General features: G+C 32.6%; 2 protein-coding genes across 5 annotated transcripts in view; one reads left to right on the forward strand and one right to left on the reverse strand.

The window, feature by feature from the left end:
* rsh (Rap GTPase activating protein radish) overlaps positions 1 to 24,572 on the forward strand; it is a 180,718-nt gene that overhangs the window by 17,004 nt on the left and 139,142 nt on the right. The gene's annotated exons all lie outside the window — the stretch shown is intronic.
* On the reverse strand, positions 9,438 to 11,183 carry LOC146530811 (uncharacterized). Its single transcript, XM_085199508.1, has 3 exons — positions 11,090 to 11,183; positions 10,043 to 10,999; positions 9,438 to 9,604 (listed from the first exon to the last, which is right to left on the reverse strand). The coding sequence occupies exons 1-3, from the start codon at positions 11,181 to 11,183 to the stop codon at positions 9,444 to 9,446; spliced, it is 1,212 nt and encodes a 403-aa protein (XP_085055634.1). The 3' UTR covers positions 9,438 to 9,443.

Genomic DNA, 24,572 nt, shown 5'->3' on the forward strand with positions numbered 1-24,572 from the left:
AATCTGTGCCTTTGGGCCACAACGGCCACAATTAATTAATTAAAATAATTACCTAATAGTTTTCTATTTACTTTATCCCTCATAGGCAGAGAACATAATACCAATCCACCAAATTGAAATCATTGTGTGTTGAATGGTACAAATAAATACCGCACTACTCTAATATCAGATGAAAATGAAAATAATTAATTTCCGTGAGTGAAAAACCACTAAATTTACTGCTTCGCGTTAGCTACAATTAATGAAATATTAATTATGGTATTATAACTGTAGCTTTACGCTTTACGTAGGTAGATCGAAACTGGGAACCTGGTGTTACAATAATCCTTTCCTCATTAAGATACCTCTACTTACCGTTTTCCGCCGAATTCTTGAGATATTGTGTGTTGAGTTGCGGAACCAAACGTCGCGCTTTGTTTCGTTAATAGCGAGGAAATGAATAACAAACAATATTTCCCCCGAATGGGAATCGAATCTACAACCGTCACGTAACTTATATTCGCACGCTAGGACTCCTCCGCCAGGATAGACACAATTAATAGAAGTTACCTCCTATTATTATCGTTAACATTGTGTTTTGTCCCATTAAGGAAAAAAATTAAGTTATATCTTCAGTAACGATTCCCCCTATATTTTGTTAAGAGCAGCCTAGTGCTAGGACAAATCTGTTTCTTATTTAGTTTTTTATTAAACAATAATATCTAATCATAGATGACTAAATATACATACCTACATATATTTGAACCTATTTTACCTTACAAAGATATAGTGAGACATTTTTATTGAAATATATCGTAGAGTGGGAGGCAGTGAAATATATCTGATAAATCACACGTGTGTAAATCAGAACTCAAGGAAGCGAAGTGAGCAATGGCGTATCTAGAGGTAGCACTTGGCTTCAAGTACCTCTTGGATTTGGATATAAAACGTAATATATATATGGCATTCATTTATAAAGATTTGAGAAAATATCGGCTTTTTTTAAAATAAGTTTAATTTTAATTATATTTAATTATTCGTACCATAAAACAATATTTGTAAAAGTGAAATGAGAAAGGAAAATTTTTTTTCAGCTTCACGCTGTATCCCGCATATAGCAGGGTAGGCAGAGGGAACTTAGTTGTTGAGACTCTCCGTTTCCTACTTTCCGTCGAATTTTCGAGGCATTGCGTGTTAAGTGGCCGTACTTAAAGCCGCACTTTTGCCTTAATACCAGAGCGAATAAAATGAAAATATTAATAAATAATAATTAATAACTCCAAATAGAAATCGAACCATAACATATTCGTACTTCTGCGCCACAACGGCAAAAAAAAATATTATTAAAAAAAAAAAAAAAAAAATGGTTGTGGTCTATACTTAGTGCACTAATTAGTCACTTCAGTTAACGCTTGAGCTCTTTGACTTGGCGCTGGTCGTTGGGTGCAGCTGAAGGCTTAATAATTAACCAATCTGCATAATAACCTGATATGGCTCCGGGGGGTCCTCATGCTTTTTACATGACCTTCCTCCAGTATCTTTGATACTGTGTTTTCCAAGGTCAACCAAGTACAGTTTATAAGGATATAATATTATATTTACAATAAACTTAACGTTGAAATCTTAAGAGGCTTTGGCAGGTATATTAAATTTTACCCATGGGCGTAATGCCCCATAGCCACATTAAACCTGTCAACCTTCTCATTTAAGTAAAATTGCTTTAACGAATTCAATTACCTTTCAAAAAGTCCAAAGAATGGTACGGGTATATCTTAATGGATAAATATATAAAAATAGTTGAACGTCTGACTTTTTATATTGCATTAGCATTATCGAAGTATTTTAATGAGAAAAATTTTCTAGATTTATCGTGAGAACTAAGTTAACTCGTTGAAATGAACACACAGAAGAGTTTATTAGAAGTTGTTTACTTTAAATTATAATAGAAAATAAATGTTCACACTCTTTGGGATCAGTGTTGCTTTTAGTATATTTCGGTACACATATATTATACGCTTAGAGAATATAACCTATATATATATAATCGAAAGGTCACTCACTCATCACGAAACCTCAGAAACTACATATGCTATGAGTCTCAAATTTTGCATAGACGTCACTAGGACGTAGTCATGGAGATAGAAATTAATAATAACATAGTTCACGCGGGTGAAACCGCGAGTGGGCCGCTAGTTATGAATAAAAATACAAATATTTATTTCAATATGGAAGCAATTAAAAATGCATCCCTAATTCCGAAAAAGGTCAAGAAGAAAAAGTTTTAACGGTCAATTAGATCGAAAAATTCGACTCGAGCTTGCACAGTGGTTATACAAAACTGAAATCAGAATAACCGCTTCTAAAAGTGAAACAAACTTAAAAGGGGTAGAAAAAATTTAAATACAAGAAAAAAATATCTATGATATGGGATATTAACAAACAGAATATATTATAATATAATAGAAATATAACTAACTTGTTTAACTTTTGCAAACTACAGTAATTTAAACTGTCATTGGCTATCGGGCTCGCAACTAATAATACAATTCGAGGCACTTAAGCTGCCTCAACTGAGTTGGATGGGATCGCCATTGTCGTTGTTTGCTTGTGTTCTGATATAATGTTGATGGGGCTTTGTCCGGCTTACATTAATATTCGGGACCTCCAGATATGAGCCGACGGCTTCGTCCGCCGCGGTCGCACCGCCGTCCATATTTAATGTTCTAAGTGCTTTTTCGTGTATACAAACTGAATTCTCGCATAAACTCAAGGTTATTTCTATTTCCGCTACGTGAATAGATTAAAATATTCATTTAGATCCCGTTAAATAGTTTTTGGCGTTTTCCAACTATTCTGCCTATCCTGGTGTCATGAATGAATAACGGATCAATTGAATTGAATTAAATGAAATGAGCAAAACATAATGAATATTTATTAGATACGTATATCAAAGTTCATGAGTGTTTTGGGAGTATATTAAATATTTAACAACAAGAGCCAGGGATGTCTAATACCATAACTTTATGTGAAACCAATATATTTATAATTTATTTTTGTTTTACCCTATATTCTCTACATAGCAGGGTAGGCAAAGGAAACCTGGCAACCCAGCGCTAAAATACTCGGTTTCCATTATTCTATTAAGACATTTTCGTTTACCACTTTGCCTTGTTACCAGGGCGAGGATAAGAAAATATTAAATATTTTATGTTCTTCGAATGGGAATCAAACCCACAACTTGTAGCGTTTAGAGTCGCATGCCTGTGCCTCTGTATTATATTTATAACTGATTTAATAAATGCCTCTGAGAAAGGTTAACTGAATTAAAATAATCACAACTTGTTCTATAAAAATACCTTTTTCGTTTATCTTAAGCAATAATAGCCTTAAAGTAAAACTTAAGTATTTGGATACTATCGATCGTCAACCTACTGATAAATATATTTAATTATATTCAAAATAGACAAATTGAATTCAAATAAGGCTACAAATATCAATAAATTTAAAATTGAAAAACATTAAGCGACATTTTAAAGTTAAATAGCAAAATATATTGTATATAAAACACCCACGAGCCCGTAGATAGATATTTATTGCCTACGACCAGGATTTATTGTAATGTAATTCTATCTTTAGAAGGGTGGGAGATACATGTGGTTGCATCAGTAACTGTACTGCCTGCCCCTGGGCGCTTTGATATCCTATCTACGCATGTACCTATCATTCGTCTTTGAGATCACAAACCTCATATAGCATTTGTACTGCTTATATTTGCTTAGAGTTAATTATAGTTTCTTTCTTAGAAGTAAGCTTTTTTAAATTTAATAAAGCTTTTGTAATGCTCTTTTATACGAATTAGAGGGGAAATGAGAGGTCGTAAGTTCGATTATTAGACTAGTATTCCTCCTCTACTAATCATTTAAAATATTATAAAATAATAAATTTAACCGCTACGCCGTAGAGGTCGTGCTACGCATCATGAAGTGACAACATTTTTATTTATACCTACCTTATTTTATTTATACATACGTATATAAAACAATATTGAAATTGTTTTATATACATATATAAAACAATTTCAATATTCTTTTGGAATTATTGTTAACAATGACAGAAAATTCAACAAAATAATAGTGGATTAATCGGCGATTTGAAAAAAAAATCTATATCCTATATCTTATAAAACAAAGTCGCTTTTCATGTCTGTCTGTTGTTTCTAACTCTTTTTCTTCTAAATCACCCAACGGATTTTGATGTGGTTTTCACCATTAGGTCGAGTATTTTTCATAGAAGGTTTATATATAGTTTATTATTTGTACATTCTTATGTAAATTAACATAAATACGATAAATGTGTATAAAGTACTACCCGTTGAGACATTTTCGCGCATGGGCTGCTTTAATGGTAAGTACTACATGAATAAAATGTACTGGAGTATTGTTCCTCTTAATAAGATCTACAAAAAAGTCCGCGAGAGCATATTCGTATCTTTTAAGAATAAGACGTAGTGATCATTTTTCTGTCTAAAAATAATAATTTCAATATATTTTTTATTGTTAGGGATATTTTTCCATAATGGTATTGATCCTTATCCTTTAAAATACTTTATTAATTTTCTACGTTAAACGAAGATAAAATTTGCTTTTTACAATATTTCGAAATTGCGAATAGTTTTACAGAAAAACGCATTTAATTGTTGACACATCCCGCCGTTGACACATCAGCTGTATGTTACTCAAGTTTCACTTATCCCTTACTCTCAGCATATAAATAAGTACATTAGTTACGTTGGCCATTTAATGTAGACCAAAACTGTCTTTTACTGTTTTTCATTTTAATAAGTACTTTAGAAGTTGTTACAATATCAAAAAAATCCTTGCTGCGAAACGGCTCGCCACTCGCCATGCGTCAGTTGTGCCCGCCTGCCTTACACGCATCGGTGGTTCAGTGGTAGAATGCTCGCCTGCCACGCGGGCGGCCCGGGTTCGATTCCGGCCCATGCATTCTATTTAATTTTCCTCACAGGCAGCCACGTAGTGCTTACTTTTCACCAGGGACAGAACACCCTCTTCAGCATTAACCACAAGCTCGGTAAAAAAAACTCGGCTGTCTCTATAGCAACGAAGATTTAGATGCGTTTGCACGTATTGGATAATTGGAGTTGAATGTATTATTTCAGCGCGATATATTTGGTTTACTATTTTTTGTAGTAGTTATTAGTAGGTAGGCTTTTGTTTATAATTTCTTCCGTTTAAAAATGGTCATTTAACTATCTAAAAATAGCCATTTAAATATATTTTAATAAGTACTTGAAAAGATTAGTAGCACAGATTTAAAATTACGGTACCTACTAAAAAATCCTTGCTGTGTAAAACAATTGGAAAACCCTTATTGCAACTACGAAAATGCGGGTTGCATTAGGGTTTAATTAATTTTCACATTATCTTAAGTTATTTGCAAACATACATTATATGAATAATCCAGTAGTAAAAGCGGGCGAAGCCGCGAGAGGGTCGCTAGACAATATATATAAAAGGACTTGTCCTCACTGACTGAGGTAAGACGCACGCACAGCCGTAACCGCTGTGCGTAGAAACATGAAATTTGGACAGATGTTTGCTTTCGTAATCTGGACATTCACTAAGAAGGGATTTTGAAAAATTTTAACCCTAAAGGGGGGAAATAGGGGTTGAAAGTTTGTATGGAAAAAAAATTAAATCGGAACCGATTTTTATAAAATTTGAAATTTAAATTATTAAAAGAATTTAATTGAACACGTGTTTTATCGTTTTCTAGAATTCTCCCCGAAGAGTGCAAACAAGAGGTTGAAAGTTTGTATGGAAAAATCTTTAAATCGCCACCGACTCTTAAGCCACCGACTCTTTTAGACTCTTAAAAATATTTCATTAAAAAGATCAAAAAAGCGGGCGAAGCTGCGCGCGTCCGCTAGTATATCATAATTTTCGTGAAATTTCTAGTAAAAATACAAGAATTGTACCTGAATAAAATAAAATATAAAGACGAAACACGAAGATCGAAAATTTCATAATGTAATATTGCTGCTTGACGTTCATCTCTCCGCTTAATGAAACAACTTTTTAGATTAAAAATTTTAGTACAAGTCTGTAATGTTTCTGTAACTCTAATTAGGTTCGAGAAAATTACCTTTTTCACAATCACAGACTCAAATGAACACTTAGGTTCACTTTAAGTCAGTACTTTTAAAATATTTCTCTCAACTTATTAAAATAACATTGTAAAAGGAGTCAAAGTATTAAAGTTATATATTGGCTACTTGTTTAACTTCGGTAAGCGTTATATTATTATAACGTAACTTAGCTTCACGCTAGCCGCTAGGAATCTAGCCAGAGAGGCGGAACTCAACGCCGCGCTTCTACCTTGGTACCAGAGTGAAATAATTAAAATATTAATAAATAATAACTAATTGCTCCAAGCGTGGCGTTTACAGGCACAAGCTTGTGCCCCTACGCCATATACATATATACATATATTATTGCTAACCAAAATAATACAAATTATAGTGTAAAGTACATATTTAAGTACATATTTTATGTAAAATTATCACTGAAAATATGATAGCACTGCTTTCATAAAACCGTAGCTCGTAGGTATAATTATTAAAATAGTTTAGCGCGAGCCGCTGGCCGTGTAAATGCCGGGACGACCACAACGTCGAGCGTAAGTTTCTGTGTGGGTTCACTCTGAATAACTAATGTAGCGGTTTTATGAATCTGTCTTGTCAGGATTCCTACCGAGAAATACATATTTTTGATTCGCTATTGTTTCGTAGACAAACGTTTAAATTATAGATACATAAATGTACCTTTAATGTGTTTTAAAATGAACACCATGTATATTGGTTCGGCGGAAAGTGGGGAACACAGTATCTTAACACTGGGCTCCCTCTGCCTAAGCTTTTATTTTTTTTTTTAATTTAATGTTAAATATGCATAATTATAATTATATAATTTGCACAAAAATTGCACATCAGCAAAAAAATTTTTTTTTACTTTTGTATTTATATTTTTTGTGTTGATGCGCTTTTTATATCATTTTCAATTCGTGATTTTTCTAAATAAAATGTTATTATAAAATTCAACTAATATCGACTATAATATTTAAGCTACGAGAACGATAACAGCATATACCATTTTAAACTTCCTAAAAACACTTAAATAATATATAAAATTATTAGCTTTAAATTAAATTATATTTACAAGGTTCACTTACAATAATTTTAATACGACGAAATTGCTTACGAGCAAAAGCTTAGAGCCCATTCTATAATGATCTTCACCTCAAAAGCTGTACTCTGGTGTGTGTCGCTATTAAATTCCTTCAAAGGCGTCTTCATAATATAGTATACGGTTAATTTGCTGAAAACAAAAGGGTTTTGTCAAAATGAAGATCGATTGTACTCCATTAGGCGACACAAGGTAAAGCTTTTAAAAAGATACCTTATATTTATAGGATCGAGAGATTGTTGTACCTATTAATGTATATATATATGTAATAGGTAGCATCACGCAGTATCTCTTATTTAGCGGGATAGGCAGAGGGAACCTAGTGTTAGCACATTGTTTTTCTCATTTTCCGATCAATTTTGAGATTTTGTAATCCCTGGAGTGGGAATCGAAGCAATAAGTAAGCTTAGATTTAATAAATATCAAAAATATTGAACATTTTCAATATCTAGAAGAGATTTTGCATGCATCGCTAACATGATTCCGATAAAAAGCATACGACAGGTACAAAGGGTGACGTAACGTGTAATAGATATTCCGTTCGGTAAAAAATGTCAGTTCCAGAGCTTTCAAAGCCTCCAGGTCACATTTAGCTGATTGATCTGATGTCAGTCTTTGTATCCGGAGCTCTTTGCAGGTATAAATTTTAGGTTCCTCATTACAATTATGAGAAAGTCGATGCTGATATCGCGTTATCAGCATTTTTCGAGTATTGTCCCTGATTTTTATTGTAATCTAGATTTTAAAGAGGATTAATTTGTTAAACGGGCTTCATAATTCTCTTCTTGTAATATTTTTTGCACGATTCGATGTTTTAAAATGAAAAATTAAATTAAGCAAAAAAAAAAATTTAAATTGTATTTACATATAAACCAATTGTCACTGTTACCCACAAAACTTAATAAAAATATTACTTTAATTGTTAAGGAAAGTAACACAGCGCTACCCATTTCATCTTTTACAGACAACCAGAAATAATATGATTTATACGAATCCTCACTCACTTCCATTAGCGAGGATAAATGTATTACATTGAATAAATAAAATCCGTGTAAATAAAATCATATTTTCCTACACTTTATTCTGTTATTTTATTTTTAAATGTTATTTTTTATTATTTTAAATAATATGAAATTTTATTTAATCTGTATATTGCTTGGAGGTTGGGATACAGTTCGAAATTGGAATATGAAATTTGGCTATTTAAATGTGGAATTTAAATTTAAAACAAACATGGCCGTTAATAACAATTTCTATTCTGCAGAAAATGGGTAGCAAAAAATTTTTATAAAATCACCGATTTATTTGTTTCACGTATTTCTTTACGCCCAATGAAGTGAGAGAACTTAATTGGAAAACATTCCGTTACTTACTTTTATTTCAATATTAAAAAACTGATGATTTAGAAATTCTTTCATAATGCAATTAACTTTAAATTTTATAATTAAAATGAAAATTTACATAATAATAATTATACGACATTTTTTGAAAAGATAGGCTAGATTATATATTATATAGATGTTAAAAGGAAAAAAAAAGAAGCTAAATTGTTCTTAAAATAAGGAAATAAAGGAAAATTTTTATTAATTATGATAAGAAAACAGAATTTCCGCCTTGGCTTCATAATTTCGTAATAACACATCGTTAGAACATCCGGCAGAATCACATTATAATCAGTGATGTGAAACAATCAACATTGTTTCAGCTAGTAACGTCGCTCGTGGGCCATGAGGAGGAGATGAGGTCACGAGGTCCTATGTCGTTGTCAAGCACTAATGACTGCACTTCGCTCCACTCGTGCCTTTTGAAATTGTAGGTTTAAATTGAGTTTGTAATGTGAAATATTACTGTTATTTAATAGTGAATGAAGTCTTAAATAGAAATGTATTGGCATCGTCTAAGAAATATGTTTTTAGTTTCCTTTCGAATTTCGTAACAACATTAGAAACTGTAGTTTTAAATATATAAAATATTTCTAATTATTTTCGTATAGCCTAAGTACTAACGGTGGTCGTTAGTAATAATTGAAATAATTGTAAATACCTTATTCAGCTGAAGCTATTAGGTAAAATACTTAATAGGAAACTTTATATACTCATATTGTTTAATAATTATTATATTTATATATACATTCGTATGAATAATTTTAAGATCTTATACAAAATTATGGTAATGTAAGTGAATATATGGTTCGGTTCTTTATTTATGGCGCTTCGAGCGTGCCAGTTGAGCACTATTCACTTCGCCAATGTCACGTTGTATGGAGAACACACAAAGGAGGTTGTACGGTAAAAAAGAGATTATATTACACGATAGGAGAATGCATGTCAAAAAGAGTCCAGTTAAAGTGTTGCCTTCACCTATAAAATAAAAAATCATAAAATAAATATATACATGAACATGAGTTAGTAGTAAATAGTATTTTACAAATATATTAATTTATAGTTTAATATTATTATATCTAATATATTTACATAAAAATTTACATAGAGGACTAAACACAAACATTAACAAACATTGAACACTAAGAGGACGGGGAACTTTATAAGGAAGAACATCATATAAGGGATGAATTAATTTAGGACAGGAAAAAAGTATGTGGGAAGGTGAACCGTCGTCCAGCCCACATTCACACAGTGAGTGGTCCCTGACCCTGATCTTGGCTAGGTGCACAGGCGTACAAGCATGCCCAAGGCGCAAACGACAAATAGTTGATAAAACCCTCCGTTCAGTAATTTTTTGAGAAAAAAACCAAGGTCGCCTTGGGATATTGGGTTGAATAGTGGCATAATACTTACCTTTCTGAGATTTTGACAATTCCCAGAATTTAGTCCATGACAAATCCAAATGAGCTTGTGCAAGAGACAGCAGATCCTGAGCCGAAATAGAAAAGTGATCTAAAGTACCACACTGGATGGCTAATTTAGCACAAGAGTCTGCAGATTCATTCCCACTGATTCCAGAATGCCCTGGAATCCATGCCAAAGTAACATCTAAACCCTTTAGATAACATGAGTACAGTTCTTCACGAATCCTTAAAATTATGGAAGATCTCAATCTACTATGAAACGGATTTCCCTTTATAGCCAATATGCAGCTTAATGAGTCAGTAAAGATAACAGTCTGTTTAAAATCGTGGGAGAGTGTGAACAGGATTGCTTCCAACAAAGCAACAGCCTCTCCTGTAAACACAGATGATTCGGGAGGACATTTAAATTGTAATATAATTTTGAATTTTGGTATCCAGCAAGCTGCACCAACACAGCTTTCCTTTGAAAGCTTCGATGCATCTGTAAAGATGAGGACATGGTTTGGCCAATTTTCATTTACCTTGGATTGAAACATTGCATTGGTGTCAACAGCTCCCTTGGATAGGCCAAGATTAGTGATAACAGAAGGATGGTGTACTAAAGCCCGATAAGGCGTACAAAATAAAGGATTAGATGGACTACTGGACAAGGGATGAGGAAGGGAAGTAATTTTAAGGAAGCTATTGAGCAAGTATGGGAGCGGTTTGCCGCGGGGGATGAGGTCCGCTAGCTCAGATAGCTTAGGCAATAAGAGATGGGAAGACAGCTGTAACATTTTGCCTACAAATCGGTCAGACAGGAATTGTCGGCGGATAGGAAGGGGAGGATCCACACACTCCACCTGCAGAGCATTGGTGGGGGAAGACTTCATTGCACCTAAAATAATGCGTAGACACTTGTATTGTATACGATTAAGTTTTTCAGTAGCAACTTTGTTAAAGGGGTCTAGAACAAACAATCCGTAATCAATATGACTACGGATTATGGCATTGTACAGTAGTTTTTGAGTATAAGGGTGTGCACCCCACCACACACCAGATACAGCTCTTAAAGCATTAATGCCTTTTTCACACTTTCTAGTGAGATATTCAGCATGGGCAATTCCATTCAGTCTTTTATCAAAAACCATGCCTAAAAATTTAACATTTTCTGCAAAATTTATGTGTTGATTATTATAAACAATTTCAAAGTTTGGTATAACTCTCCTTTTGGTAAAAACCACCGCCTGGCACTTTGCTACAGATAATGCCAGACCATGTGAAGAGAGCCACTGGTTAAGGTAGTGCAAAGCAGTATTTAATCGATAAGTTATGTCCTCCACAGAATTTGAGCTGTGATAAAGGACGATGTCATCAGCATACTGAAGGATATTACAAAAATTATTAACAGACAATTCGAGGTCATGTGTGTAAATATTATACAACAGAGGACTGAGAGCTGAGCCCTGAGGAAGTCCTTTCCAGACATGTCTGGGAGGAACAGTAAGAAGGGGATGTTTAACAGACACCGTTCTACCAGTTAGCAAATTACATATGAAATGGATCAACCTCGGCGGGATGCTCAGCTGTTGCATTTTCTGCCTGAGCACCGGAGGAAGGACATTGTCATACGCAGAGGCAACATCTAGGAAAACACCCACCAAATACTCTCCTTTGGCAAAAGCTTTTCGAATGTCTGTAGCAAAAATGCTGAGACTATCTGTAGTACTTAACCCCTTTCTAAAGCCAAACTGAGAGGGAGCTAAGATATTTCTACTTTCCACTATCCATTCCAGTCGATTTTTTAAAAGCCGCTCAGTAATTTTTGATAATGTTGATGATAGGGCAATGGGTCTGTAAGAGTTAGGATCAGATGAACATTTTCCAGGTTTAAGTTTTAAGTGAATATATAAGAAACATTACACTAATGTCACTAGTACGTCGTACTTGACGTGTTACAGAATATGGCGAGAAATGAATTTCTGAGAAATTAACCTTATTCTTTTTCATCTATACGACTTATAACTGTTTTATTAATATATTTTAAATTTCTTTTTAGGATTTAGTCCTAAATCTAAATTAAGACTACACCTACATAAAACTAGCTTAGTAAATTTTAATCAAGATTTTGTTAAATATTTTTCAAAATAAAACACAAACAAAGAATATCTTCTAGCTCAAAGAGATTTATTTATGATGCCAGCAAATTGCTCACGATATCCGGATTATGTTGTCATCTTTCACCTTTTTAATAAGCTTTTTACGTTTCTAATAAAAGCAAATAAAAAAATAGTATTTTGAAATGGAGTTTACTCTAACAATGGCATAGTACAATGTACTTATTTATACTTATCAACACGGAATGCCTCCAGAATTCATCGAAAAGTGGGGAACGTAGTGTCTTAACACTAGGTTCCGTCTGCCTACCATGCTGTGTGCGGGATACAGCGTGAAGTTGATAATAAAAAAACTATCTTGCATATTTTGTGCAAGATATATAAGATACTCTTTTCTTATAAAAAAAATACACCGCGTAATCAATGTTTAAGTGACAGCAAAACGTAGAAGGCACTTTTAAATTATAGTCTTTACGTCATAAGGGCGTAAAAAAATATGTTTTAATGTTAAAAAGTAACTTTTTAAATGTTTTACAAAATGGCGTGGGCATTTCCCATTTTCCGTTACGTGTTTAGAGGCTGTAATCTTCGACGATGGCCACTTAGCGCTTCGTGGGAAGTAAAATGTTGCTTTTTAGCTATCATGTTCAAATATCTCCTTTTAGCTGTTTCTCAAATTTTATTTAAATTGAAATATTTTTACTGTACTATTTATTTCATACTAATGTAAATAAATATAATAATTATTATACTAATAAATAAATATACTAATAAATTTCTACAAGTAATATCTTCAGAACTTGGCGGCAAGTGAGGAACAGAGTATCTTAACATTAGGTTCCCAGGTACCCCTACTGTGCGGCATACAGTGTGTCTTTGCCTACACATGTAATATTAGAAAAAGAAAGAAAAATTGAGTTGTATTTTTTTCTCCCAATTGTTCAAACAATCAGACCAAACAAATGATTGGCAAACAAAACAAGGCTGAGTTGCCAGTATAAATAATCTAAAAAAAAAACAAACTTGACAATATACCTCATTTAAACGTGAGCGACGTCACTCGTAGGTGGGTGGCGTGTGATATTGTGTGTTTAAAAATGTATGGCATGAGAGAAAAATAACAATCAAATGTAATTTTCCTGTAAATCCATAGTAAAATTGTTTTGACTTTACTTTTTTTGACGAAATTATCTCGTTGATTTCTTTCTGTGCTGTCACGATACAAATAAAATGTGAATAAATTTGACATTTTCGTGTCAAGTCCTATACGTATGTTATGTATGTAAAATTATAATTTCTAAGTAGAATATATTTATTTTGTTTTAGAGGCGTAAGAGGCATAACGCGGGATAACGCGTGAAGTTTGATTAGGAAAGAAAGATTTATTTTCAATTATATTTGATAGAGTTTAAACGAAACCACATCTTAAATTGTATTGATGTATTTATTTTACTTGTCAATTATTTTTCCTAAATATTGCAAATATACACCAATAGAAATGAAAATAAATGTATATTTCTCAATAAGGATGTAAAGGCGGAAAAATATTCGTAAAACTTGGTCGAATTTCCATATTTCTATATCTGGAATTTAGTTACTTTTCAATTTTGATTCGAAGCAACAGCACGTAGCGGCACGTAGCGACGCGATGTATCACACAGGCAAATATATATATTATATAGCAGATTCTATAAAGATAAAATACGAAATAGTTTTCATTTATTTTTTTAACTAGTACGTAAATTTTCTGTATTGGAGCCACAAAGTTTTAATTAAGGTTTGTTATTTAATTTTTTTAGATGACTTGTGTAAAGGATTTTTTTTAATTTTACAAGAATTTTAAGAACCATACAATATTCAACGAAACGAAAATAATGTATAAGATTTTCACATGTAGATACAAGTTTCATTTCTAAAGTTTTAGTATCTAAAGTTCGCCCGAGGCGAATGCAGACAATTTTCTATTTATTACAATGTGTATAACACATGTAATAAATCAACAAGTAGTTTATATGCAAATGAAGTTCAATTCCAAACGTTTGTTTGATCGTTGTTTGCGGAATACCCGAGCTAAAGACAAGTAAGACATGTACTGTGATTAATATACTGACAAATGAAATGTGTACAAGCCTGACTGGTGCTCAATAGTACGAAATAGACCAGAGTGGAAGGAGTGGAGGGAGGCCTTTGCCCAATGGGACAGTACAGGCTAGGGAAAAAATATATCTATTTTCTATTTATATAAAATCGAAAGGTCACTCACTCATCACGAAATCTCAGAAACTACATGTGCTAGGAATCTCAAATTTTGCATAGGAGTTACTTATAGGACGTAGGTGCTCGCTAAGACGGGAATTTGTAATATTCGACTTCTAAAGGGTTGTTTTTGGGTTTGAAAGTTTGTATGAAACTTCGTTACTACAAATGCTAGAAGTCTCAAATTTTGCATGGACGTCACTTATAGGACGTAGGTACTCATGGAGACAGAAATTAATAATAACGTAGATCACGCAGGCGAAGCCGCGGGCGGGCCGCTAGTATTATATACACATATATACCTATAACTAACACTGACTCCTTCATTAGATCGATATACTTTATAACTATGTAATTAAATCTAGGAAATCTGAACCACTTATAACTGGGCTAGTCGTGGCACAAACGTGTGCCTGTAAATGCGACAGGTAGTGGGTTCTAATCCCCTCGAGGAAGTTAATTTCGCCACTCAACACACAATGCTTCCAGGATTTCGCGAAAAGTTTATTATAAAAAATCTACTGCGTTATATTTCCATTTATTAAATACCTTAATTTTGATATATATGTGTTCTAAAACTCGCAACATTCATATAATATTACATAAAACCATATGCAAATTATAGTTGCAAGTTGCTACTCTACGGAATATTGTAAATTACTGTAATATAGTTGACCTTATTTAGAACAACAAGGACCTCTCAGTGACTAACCACTTCTTTCATTTTTTAAATTATAATACACAGAAGTGCAATCTGGTGTTATGACCTTTTAGAATATTTTTTTCATATATTTGCTTTTGTATATGTGTAACAGAGTAAAAAACAAAAAAATTAAGAGTATAATCCCCGATCCCCGAGTGGGGATTGAACCCACATCTATCACATTTTATAATGGATTATGTTTTGTTTTAGGTTTATACGAAGAGTTCTTCTAACTCTAGCCACTAAACCCGGTGACGCTGTAGAGGTCAATAAGGCCAACACCACCCTATATAATTAAATAAAAATACGTTCATTGTTATACCCTGAGAGATGGAGATGGTCTTCAAATACATTACATAAATGTAAACAAACTTATATACTTTATATAAGATCTTTGATGCCTCAATATCTGATGCTACGAAAGTTATCTTCATAACATCTATTATGCATACAAATTAAATTTAACGAGCACTACGATGTATCTTACAAGTATATATTGGAGTATATTTTCTTTATGTTTTTTTTCCTGCTATAAAATACAAGCATGTTTTAATCATGTAACGAATAATAATGTATTTTTTTTTATTATTTTCAGCTTTACCCTGAATCCCGCTTGTAGTTGGATTGGATACATAAATAGAATAAAACAAAAATAAAATAAAAAAATACGGCCAATTAATTTTAATGACTGCTATAGTAAAACTTGACTGACATAGCTTTTATTAAGTAATATTCTCGAGTAAGCCTAATGGGAGACGTCTATTATAAAATGCTTTTAGAGTCACTTTAAAACAAGAAGTATTTTTATGTCTATTGAGCTTACGTGCAGATAACGTGGGCCCTCCCAGAGATGGATGATTCAAAATGAATGTGGTATTCATTTGTTTTTAGACAATTTTTTTACCTTCACTTTTGGTTCGATTTGCCCGAAAATTATGGATATTTATTAAAATGTACCGTAAGCAAATTATTTCGTAACTACAAATTACAACTATACTAGCAAATACATAAGACTATATTATAACATACCCTTACAATTCACGCAGGCAGGGTAGGCAGAAGGAATCTATCGTTAAGGCCCTCATCGACCAGGCACCAACTTATTTACAAGATAATACATATTGCTTTGCGTATTTCTTTCTCATCGGATCGAACCCATACTCAAACGCTGCATGACGACTGCGTCTTATTCTTAACTAGCGACCCCCTTGCGGCTTCGCCCGCTTTTACTACTGGATTATTCATATAATGTATGTTTGCAAAACACTTAATATAATGTGAAAATTAATTAAACCCTAATGCAACCCGCATTTTCGTAGTTTCAATAAGGATTTTCCAATTGTTTTACACAGCAAGGATTTTTTAGTAGGTACCGTAATTTTAAATCTGTGTCTACTAATCTTTTCAAGTACTTATTAAAATATATTTAAATGACTATTTTTAGATAGTTAAATGACTATTTTTAAACGGAAGAAATTATAAACAAAAGCCTACCTACTAATAACTACTACAAAAAATATATCGCGCTGAAATAATACATTCAACTCTAATTATCCAATACGTGCAAACGCATCTAAATTTTCGTTGCTATAAAGGCAGGCGGGTTTTTTTTGCTTGTGGTTAATGCTGAAGAGGGTATTCTGTCCCTGATGAAAAGCAAGCACTACGTGGCTGCCTGTGAGGAAAATTAAATAGAATGCATCGGCCGGGAATCAAACACGGGCCGCCCGCGTGGCAGGCGAGCATTCTACCACTGAACCACCAATGCGTGTAAGGCAGGCGGGCGCGGCGGACGCATGGCGAGTGGCGAGCCGTTTCGCAGCAAGGATTTTTTGATATTGTAACAACTTCTAAAGTACTTATTAAAATGAAAAACAGTAAAAGACAGTTTTGGTCTACATTAAATGGCCAACGTAACTAATATACTTATTTATATGCTGAGAGTAAGGGATAAGTAAAACTTGAGTCGATACTGCTGAAGTGTCAACGACGTGATGTGTCAACAATTAAATGCGTTTTTCTCTTAAACTATTCGCAATTTCGAAATTGTGTAAAAAGCAAATTTTATCTTCGTTTAACGTAGAAAATTAATAAAGTATTTTAAAGGATAAGGATTAATACCATTATGGAAAAATATCCCTCACAATAAAAAATATATTGAAATTATTATTTTTAGACAGAAATATGATCACTACACGTTATCCTTAAAAGATAAAAATATGCTCTCGCGGACTTTTTTGTAGATCTCATTGAGAGGAACAGTACTCCAGTACATTTTTTTCATGTAGTACTTACCATTAAAGCAGCGCATGCGCGAAGGTGTCTCAACGGGTAGGACTTTATTCATATTTTTCGTATTTATGTTAATTTACATAAGAATGTACAAATAATAAACTATATATAAACCTTCTACGAAAAATACTCGACCTAATGGTGAAAACCGCAATAAAATCCGTTGGGTGGTTTAGAAGAAGAAGAGTTAGAAACAACAGACAGACACGAAAAGCGACTTTGTTTTATAAGATATAGGATGAATATATTAATTATAATAAATAAATATATAAACAACTATATATTTCATTTTATTCAAATCAATATGGAAAATTATATCCCGCACACAGTAGGGTAGGCGGAGAGAACCTATTGTCAAGACGCTCCGTTCCCCATTTCCCGCCAAATTCTGCAGGCATTACGTGTTAAGTGGAGGAACTCAAGGTCGTACTTTGCCTCGACGCCACGCCAAAGCGAAGGAATGAAAATATTAAATATTTAATTTTTTCGAATGGGAATCGAACCCAAAACTCGCGTTTACGGCCCACGACTGGCTTCAATAGTAAACTGGTAATAGCAGTATTCATATAAAATCAAATTCACAGAGAGATTATTCACAAGGGTAGAGTCGTAAGCCGATTACAATATTACTAGTTACGGCGACTGATTCTATAACGAGGTACAAATGTATGCAAAGTGCATACGAACGATGAAGCTTAAAATATATTGTTCATATAAATATATATGTTCATATTGTTATTATACATGTGAACGTCTGTCTGTAACCTTTGCTCGAAAGACAAGAGGTTATTGACTTAAAATGTTTTAGTATATTATCTTTTCTTCTTATTATTACTTAGAAATAGAGTTAAAGATTTTAAATGTTTTAGAATTCTTGAATGTTTTAGAATTGTATTTATATATTGCCTCTCATTAGAGCACTTGGTCTATGTACGTCCCAATCCGCCAGTGTTCATAATTTAAAGAAATTAGTATTTTCTCGCTTAGCAAGGTAGATAGAGGGAACCTATTTTCAAGTTCTTCAATTTCTGCTCAATTTCCGATGATATAAAATAAATTATATTTAATCATCCTCCGAACGGGGACCTAAGATATAGCCGTCGCGGCTTTGTCCCGCTCTGCCAAGACAGCCTCTATATAAAGTATATAAACTTAATTTAATTACAATCAATATACTAACTACAAAATAATATTTTATTTATATAATAACTGTGTTTTTCTTTAATAGAATACATACACTACAAAGTACTACAACATTTAAATACTTTTTGTCATAGTAAAATTCAACAATGGCCTTATGTAGGTACATACGAGTATGTTCATACATTTTAAACATAGAAACGGGGCTTAAATTCTTGTTCACGTGAAAGACCTGCCTTTTGCGAACATAAGGCAAAGGATATTTTAGACTCAAACAAATGCTTTGTATAGACAGGGCTACGTTTATTAATATTATTTACATCCCTTTGTGAGGACCATTTTCAGGGAAGGCTAAATTTTTATTTCGTTTTCAAGACACATTTTTAAGTTGTTTTGCAGCTTTTTTTGCAAAAATTACTTTAAAATAGGAAATCTTCAAGTTGGATATTAAAAATAAGGTTAAGTTATCGTATATACTCGTAACATAATGATTATAAACATAAATGTGAAATGAGAGTCAAGTTAAATGTTAAGTTAATATTATTAAATTAATATTTGTCGTCTATCTACTACTATCGTCTATCGTCTACTTCAATGAAGATCTACGAATATATGGGCATAGAATCAAAGATCTACTAATATATGGGCATAGAATCAAAGATCTACGAATATATGGGTACCGAGTTCTGTGCTCATTCGGAATAAAATTCAAATTTCTCTACATTTTACCCAATAAATCCAAAATTTTTACATACAAAAAATTCTATCTAATTTTTTTGTACAAACTTATTTCCACTTGACATGTTACCAATAGTTCTGCAGTCACTTTTTTTTAAAAAAAAACTCTTTATACTGAAAACTATATTTTCTTACACAAAGCTAAAACATTTTAAATGGCTATAGTTTTCCACAGTTTGTTTAGTCCGAGCTCTAACAAACGTGCGATTATCCTCTTTACGATATTGCAATTTCCAGTTGAAACTTAGTTCATACCGCAATGTAATATGCTGGGAAATGGAAACTTTGAGTTTAGATACTGAACTGCGTTCGTTGGTGCAGGAAACTCCATGGCCTTAAGACAGCTGGGTTAGTCTTAAGTAGCATGAAGTGATCACGTAGAATATGATATTCCTTGCTTAAGATAAGTTTTCTAGTTAATTGGCTTCATATGTTAAATACTAAATGTTATATAGTGGAATTGCATAAAATAAATTAAATAATAATATAGAAGCCAATCGTGGCGCAGGGGCACAAGCGTGTGACTTTAGACATGAGTGTGGGTTCGATTCCTAGTCGAGGAAATTAAATATTTAATATTGTTATTACTTCGTTCTAAATGAGTTCCCCCAAGCATAGTATATGCGTATTAATACACTTCCGTTTCCCATTTTCCGCCGAATTCTGGTAGCATTGAGTGCTGAGTAGCGAAACTCAACTAAAATGAAATAATGATAATATTAAATATTTCATTCCCTCAATAGAAATCGAACTCACAACCGTCGCGTTTACGCCGCATACCCTTTGTACCTCTGCACCATATCAGCCTCAAAATTTTACTAATAATTAAACATTTTCAGTAATACTTGAGGTATAAGTTATTATGTTTGAAGTTGTTTAAGTGAACTCAGGTAATGGCTCATCGCTTTGTTCTCTACGTTCAACCAATTAACCACATTTGATTGAGGTGCTAAGTACGAGTATATAAACTTTAATATCAAGATTAAGATAAGAATACTTAATGTTAAGAGAAGACATTCTGATGTCTCCAGAATTCAATGGATAATGGGGAACAGAGTGTTTTAACACTAGGTTCCGTCTGCCTACCCCATGCTTGGCAAAAAAAATTTTTAATTTGATTAGCACTGACGTAACGTGGCCGAAATCTAATTATCGATTCTCGTTTACATGCAAATTCGACCGGAACGCCTATAACCCGTAATTATTAAATCGTATAACCCCTTAAATAACTTTTCAGCGCTCTCAGCTAAATAAACAACGTATGCTGTAAGGCAATTGCTTCAGGTACGCCGTTAAAATTAATAGTTTATGTTAAATAATTTTGTTGAGACTTTATTTGGGTTTAAATATTTGTAGAGTTAAATATTTATTAATTGATTTGTCGATTACTGTAGCAAAATTAATTTGAAACTGTAAATTGTATATATTTATGTATATATATAGAATACCCTTCCCAATATTTTAAAAGATTTTTAAACTGTAAAAAATATTTTGATTACAAATATAAAGCCGAAACGTAATTATCGATTCTTGTATAAAATCACGTTGAATGGACAAGCAATACATCCAGTACATCCATGCAATTTATAAATTTTAAGGTGAAAAGTAAATAACAAATAACCCATAGGAGGAGAATATACTGAAGTGTCATTAATATTTTTCTTTTATCAAACCATTTACATTGAATATAGGCCGTCGTTGCGCAGCGACACAAAGGTGTGACCGTAACGCGATGAGTGTGGGTTCGATCCTCACTCGAGGAAGTGAAATATTTATTTAAGTTTATATTTCCATTTCTTCGCTCTGGTGTCGTAGAAAACCGCGGCGTTGAGTTGTGTCACTCAAATCACAATGCAGAATTTGGCAAAAAGTAGGGAACGGAGTGTCTTAGCACTAGGTTCCCTCTGCCTTTCCTGCTGTGTGCGAGATACAGCGTGAAGCTGAAAAAAAATATGAAAATATGAATATATTTTTTTTTTCATTTCCTTGAGATATTAACCGGTGAAAAACTTAAAACATATTCATTTGTAATTATACAACACGTGTACAAAAAGGGTCGACGAAATTAAGAATTAAGTTCTGCCAAATGCACGGACATGCGGGCAAATTCTAATTAGTCCCATAAAATAATTTCAACCCTTTGGTTCCAACTCAAAGGAACTCCTTGTAGGTATTTCTGGGAGAGGACGGCCTTTCAGTTGAAAAGCTAAGTAAATGCAGCACCAGTATTTTCATTAACCTTTTTGGATATAGTTATTATTTAAAAATTATTTTTAAGCTGAAAAAAAGTTATTTTTTTTAAGTGACTGGAAACAGGTTGTAGGTTCAATTTCCATTTGAGGTAGAGTATTAATGTATTTTAGTAATTGAAAAATACGGGAAAAATATATTATTCGTATTGCCACTAAAAATAAACAATATTAAAAAATCATATATTTTTGTACTAAGTTTAAAAGACCTTGTACACTCCACCGTTACAATAATTCACGAGCCCTTTACTATTTACCGTCCAACTAAGGACAAATAAGTACGCGAAAAAGGCCTAACAGCTCTTCACACTCGTTCCTAAGTAAATTAAGCCGAAAGGGTTAAACTTGACCACTTAGGCTAAAAAGAAATCATTATTTCCTTAAATCTTACTTAAAAATAAAGAAAATAATAAAAATCATCTTTAAAAATGGTAGAGCATTTTACAGACTTTGAGAAGTATGGTGGTAACGCGGTGATTGTGGGTACAACCCCCACTCGAGAGAATGAATTATTATTTATTAATATTTTAATTTCATCGTTTTAGCACCAAGTTAGTAAGCACGGCGTTGAGATCCGCGATTCAACACGCAATGCCTCGAAAAATTCAGCGGAAAGTGGGGAAAAAAGTTATATTCTACCATATTAAATCTATTTTACAGAATTTTATAAATGTCCACCCGTACTTATATACAATGTTATATTTAATATACGAAGTATAGATAATATTGTAACATTGTATCCTCTTGTTAGTGTTTCAGTTATTCAAATAGAGCAAGCACTATATTCGCATTGTAGAGGTTTATATCATTTTTATAGCCTTCTTGAAATAGCGTGAAATAATAAAAATTATATTACAAAATTTTATACATACGTACATATAAATATGTAGAGGCCAGTCGTGGCGTCAGTGCACGCGACAGATTGTGGGTTCAATTCCCGCTCGAGGAACTGAAATATTTAATATTCTCATTTTTTGTGTGTTTTGTTACTCATGTTTTTAATTGATAAATTAAAAACCTTTTTCACTTATTTTCGATTTAGCCACTTGATTATTAACGTAATTAAAAATATTTAAAAAAATAAACATTTGATTTACACCATAATATTTTTTTAAATAATTTTACTTTTAGTCCTAAAGCAATTTTATGCTTCAGTTTCATATACCGGATTTCCAGTAACATTTCACCTTCGAAAGCGATAATTAGATCAATCCATTTCGTGCAAATATACTCTTTCCAAGGCAACCAAATCTAATCATTTACGAGCATGTATTCTATAAATAAAATATAATGTTTGTTTATTTCATTTTATTTTTTAAATACGTTTATAGAATATATTTTCGTTGGATTCGGTCGTCTTTGGCTCTATAATTTGTCAGTTTAGTTTATTTCATCGTAAGTTTTATTGCAAACGCTTTAATAAATATAAATACAAATAAAACGAAAATTGAATAAAATATAAACTATTATCATTAAAAAGAAAACTTTTACATTTTAAAATATAAATCAATATGAAATGAAATGAAAAGTGAAAATTTCATAATCATTTCTGAAAATTTCATGAAAAAATTACTTATTTGGCGCTCTACAGTCTAATTCAGTCTATGTCCATCTTACAATGCCAAAAGTATTAAAAGGTATAGGTATAGTGGGTATAGGCTAGAAGAGGCATACCCAACCGTTAAAAGCACACACCTTTTTAGCACCAGTTAAAAGCATTTTTTCTTTAAGCTTCGCTAGTCAACACCAAATGCTACAAACAATTCATGATATTTATAAATTTCACCTTCACCAAGGGCTCTGAAGGGACCGTATCTGACACATTTAAAACGCGCGGAGCGCGTAGCCAAGTGTTTTTACAAACAGAACTGGCGAGCAGCACCGTGTGTTATTTTACACGAACCATTTGAAGCCACTTTTTACCTATTCGTAACTCAAAAACTATTCCACCTAAACCTGTCATATTTGGCTCAAATATTTAGACCCCCTACCTGTATATGTGCATTAAATTTCATAAACACAGCTCAAACAGTTATTTAGATAATGACGTCCAAAAATCGTTAATTTTTAGGGGGGTGACTGACCTATAGACCTTAATGTTAACCAAGTTCCAGATGACCTAGAATGGTGAAATTTAGCATCCGGTTAAGTAATTGGGTGTATGTCAAGGGAAAAATCCGAAACTAGTATTTTTTTAATATTTTCTTATAATTTTTCAATAAATAGATTCAATTAGGAACATTTACTTATAGCGCCTGTAATGAAAGCATAGCAATCAAAGTTCATGATAATTGATTTTTAGGCTTAGCGCCTGCCAAAAAAATAAGAGCAAATGCATTATTTATATATGTTGCTTTAATTTATGTCACGCGTTAGTAAATATTTTATTTGTTTTGTAGACTAACTTCACTATTACTTACGTAAGCCATCTAAAACAACACGATGCTTTCAAGTATATTTTAAGATAAGATATGTCTCCATTTGTAGCTGAAAATGGCTCTAATTTATGTCCTGAGAAAGCCTGCCATCATGTGGACTTCAAGGGCTTCACGTAAACATATAAAAACATAATAAATGGATCAACATCCTTCATTATTATTTATTACTAGCGGACGCGCGCAGCTTCGCTTGCCTTTTTAAGGGTGAATTCTAATAACCCATGAAACATGTGTTCAATGAAATATTTTTAAGTCTAAATTTCAAATTTTATAAAAATCGGTGCCGATTTAAATTTTTTTCCACCCCTTTAGGGTTTAAATTTTTCAAAATCCCTTCTTAGTGGATGTACAGATTACGAAAGTAAACTTTTCTCCAAATTTCACGTTTCTACCATTAGCGGTTAAGGATGTGCGTGCGACTTACCTCAGTCAGTGAGGACAAGTCCTTTTTATATATATAGATAATTTAAACATTTTAGTACTTATTATACTAAGAGTATTTGCATAGTCGATTAACGTATTTGATATTAAACTATTATTACAATATTTAAGTACTAAGTGCTATATAAGATCTTATAAGGGTTCTGTTTTATTGCTTTCGAGGTAC

This window comes from Heliconius melpomene, chromosome 16 (assembly GCF_056956725.1).
Source record: "Heliconius melpomene rosina isolate 202511_hmr_F chromosome 16, ASM5695672v1, whole genome shotgun sequence".
In the NCBI taxonomy this organism is placed as follows: domain Eukaryota; kingdom Metazoa; phylum Arthropoda; class Insecta; order Lepidoptera; family Nymphalidae; genus Heliconius; species Heliconius melpomene.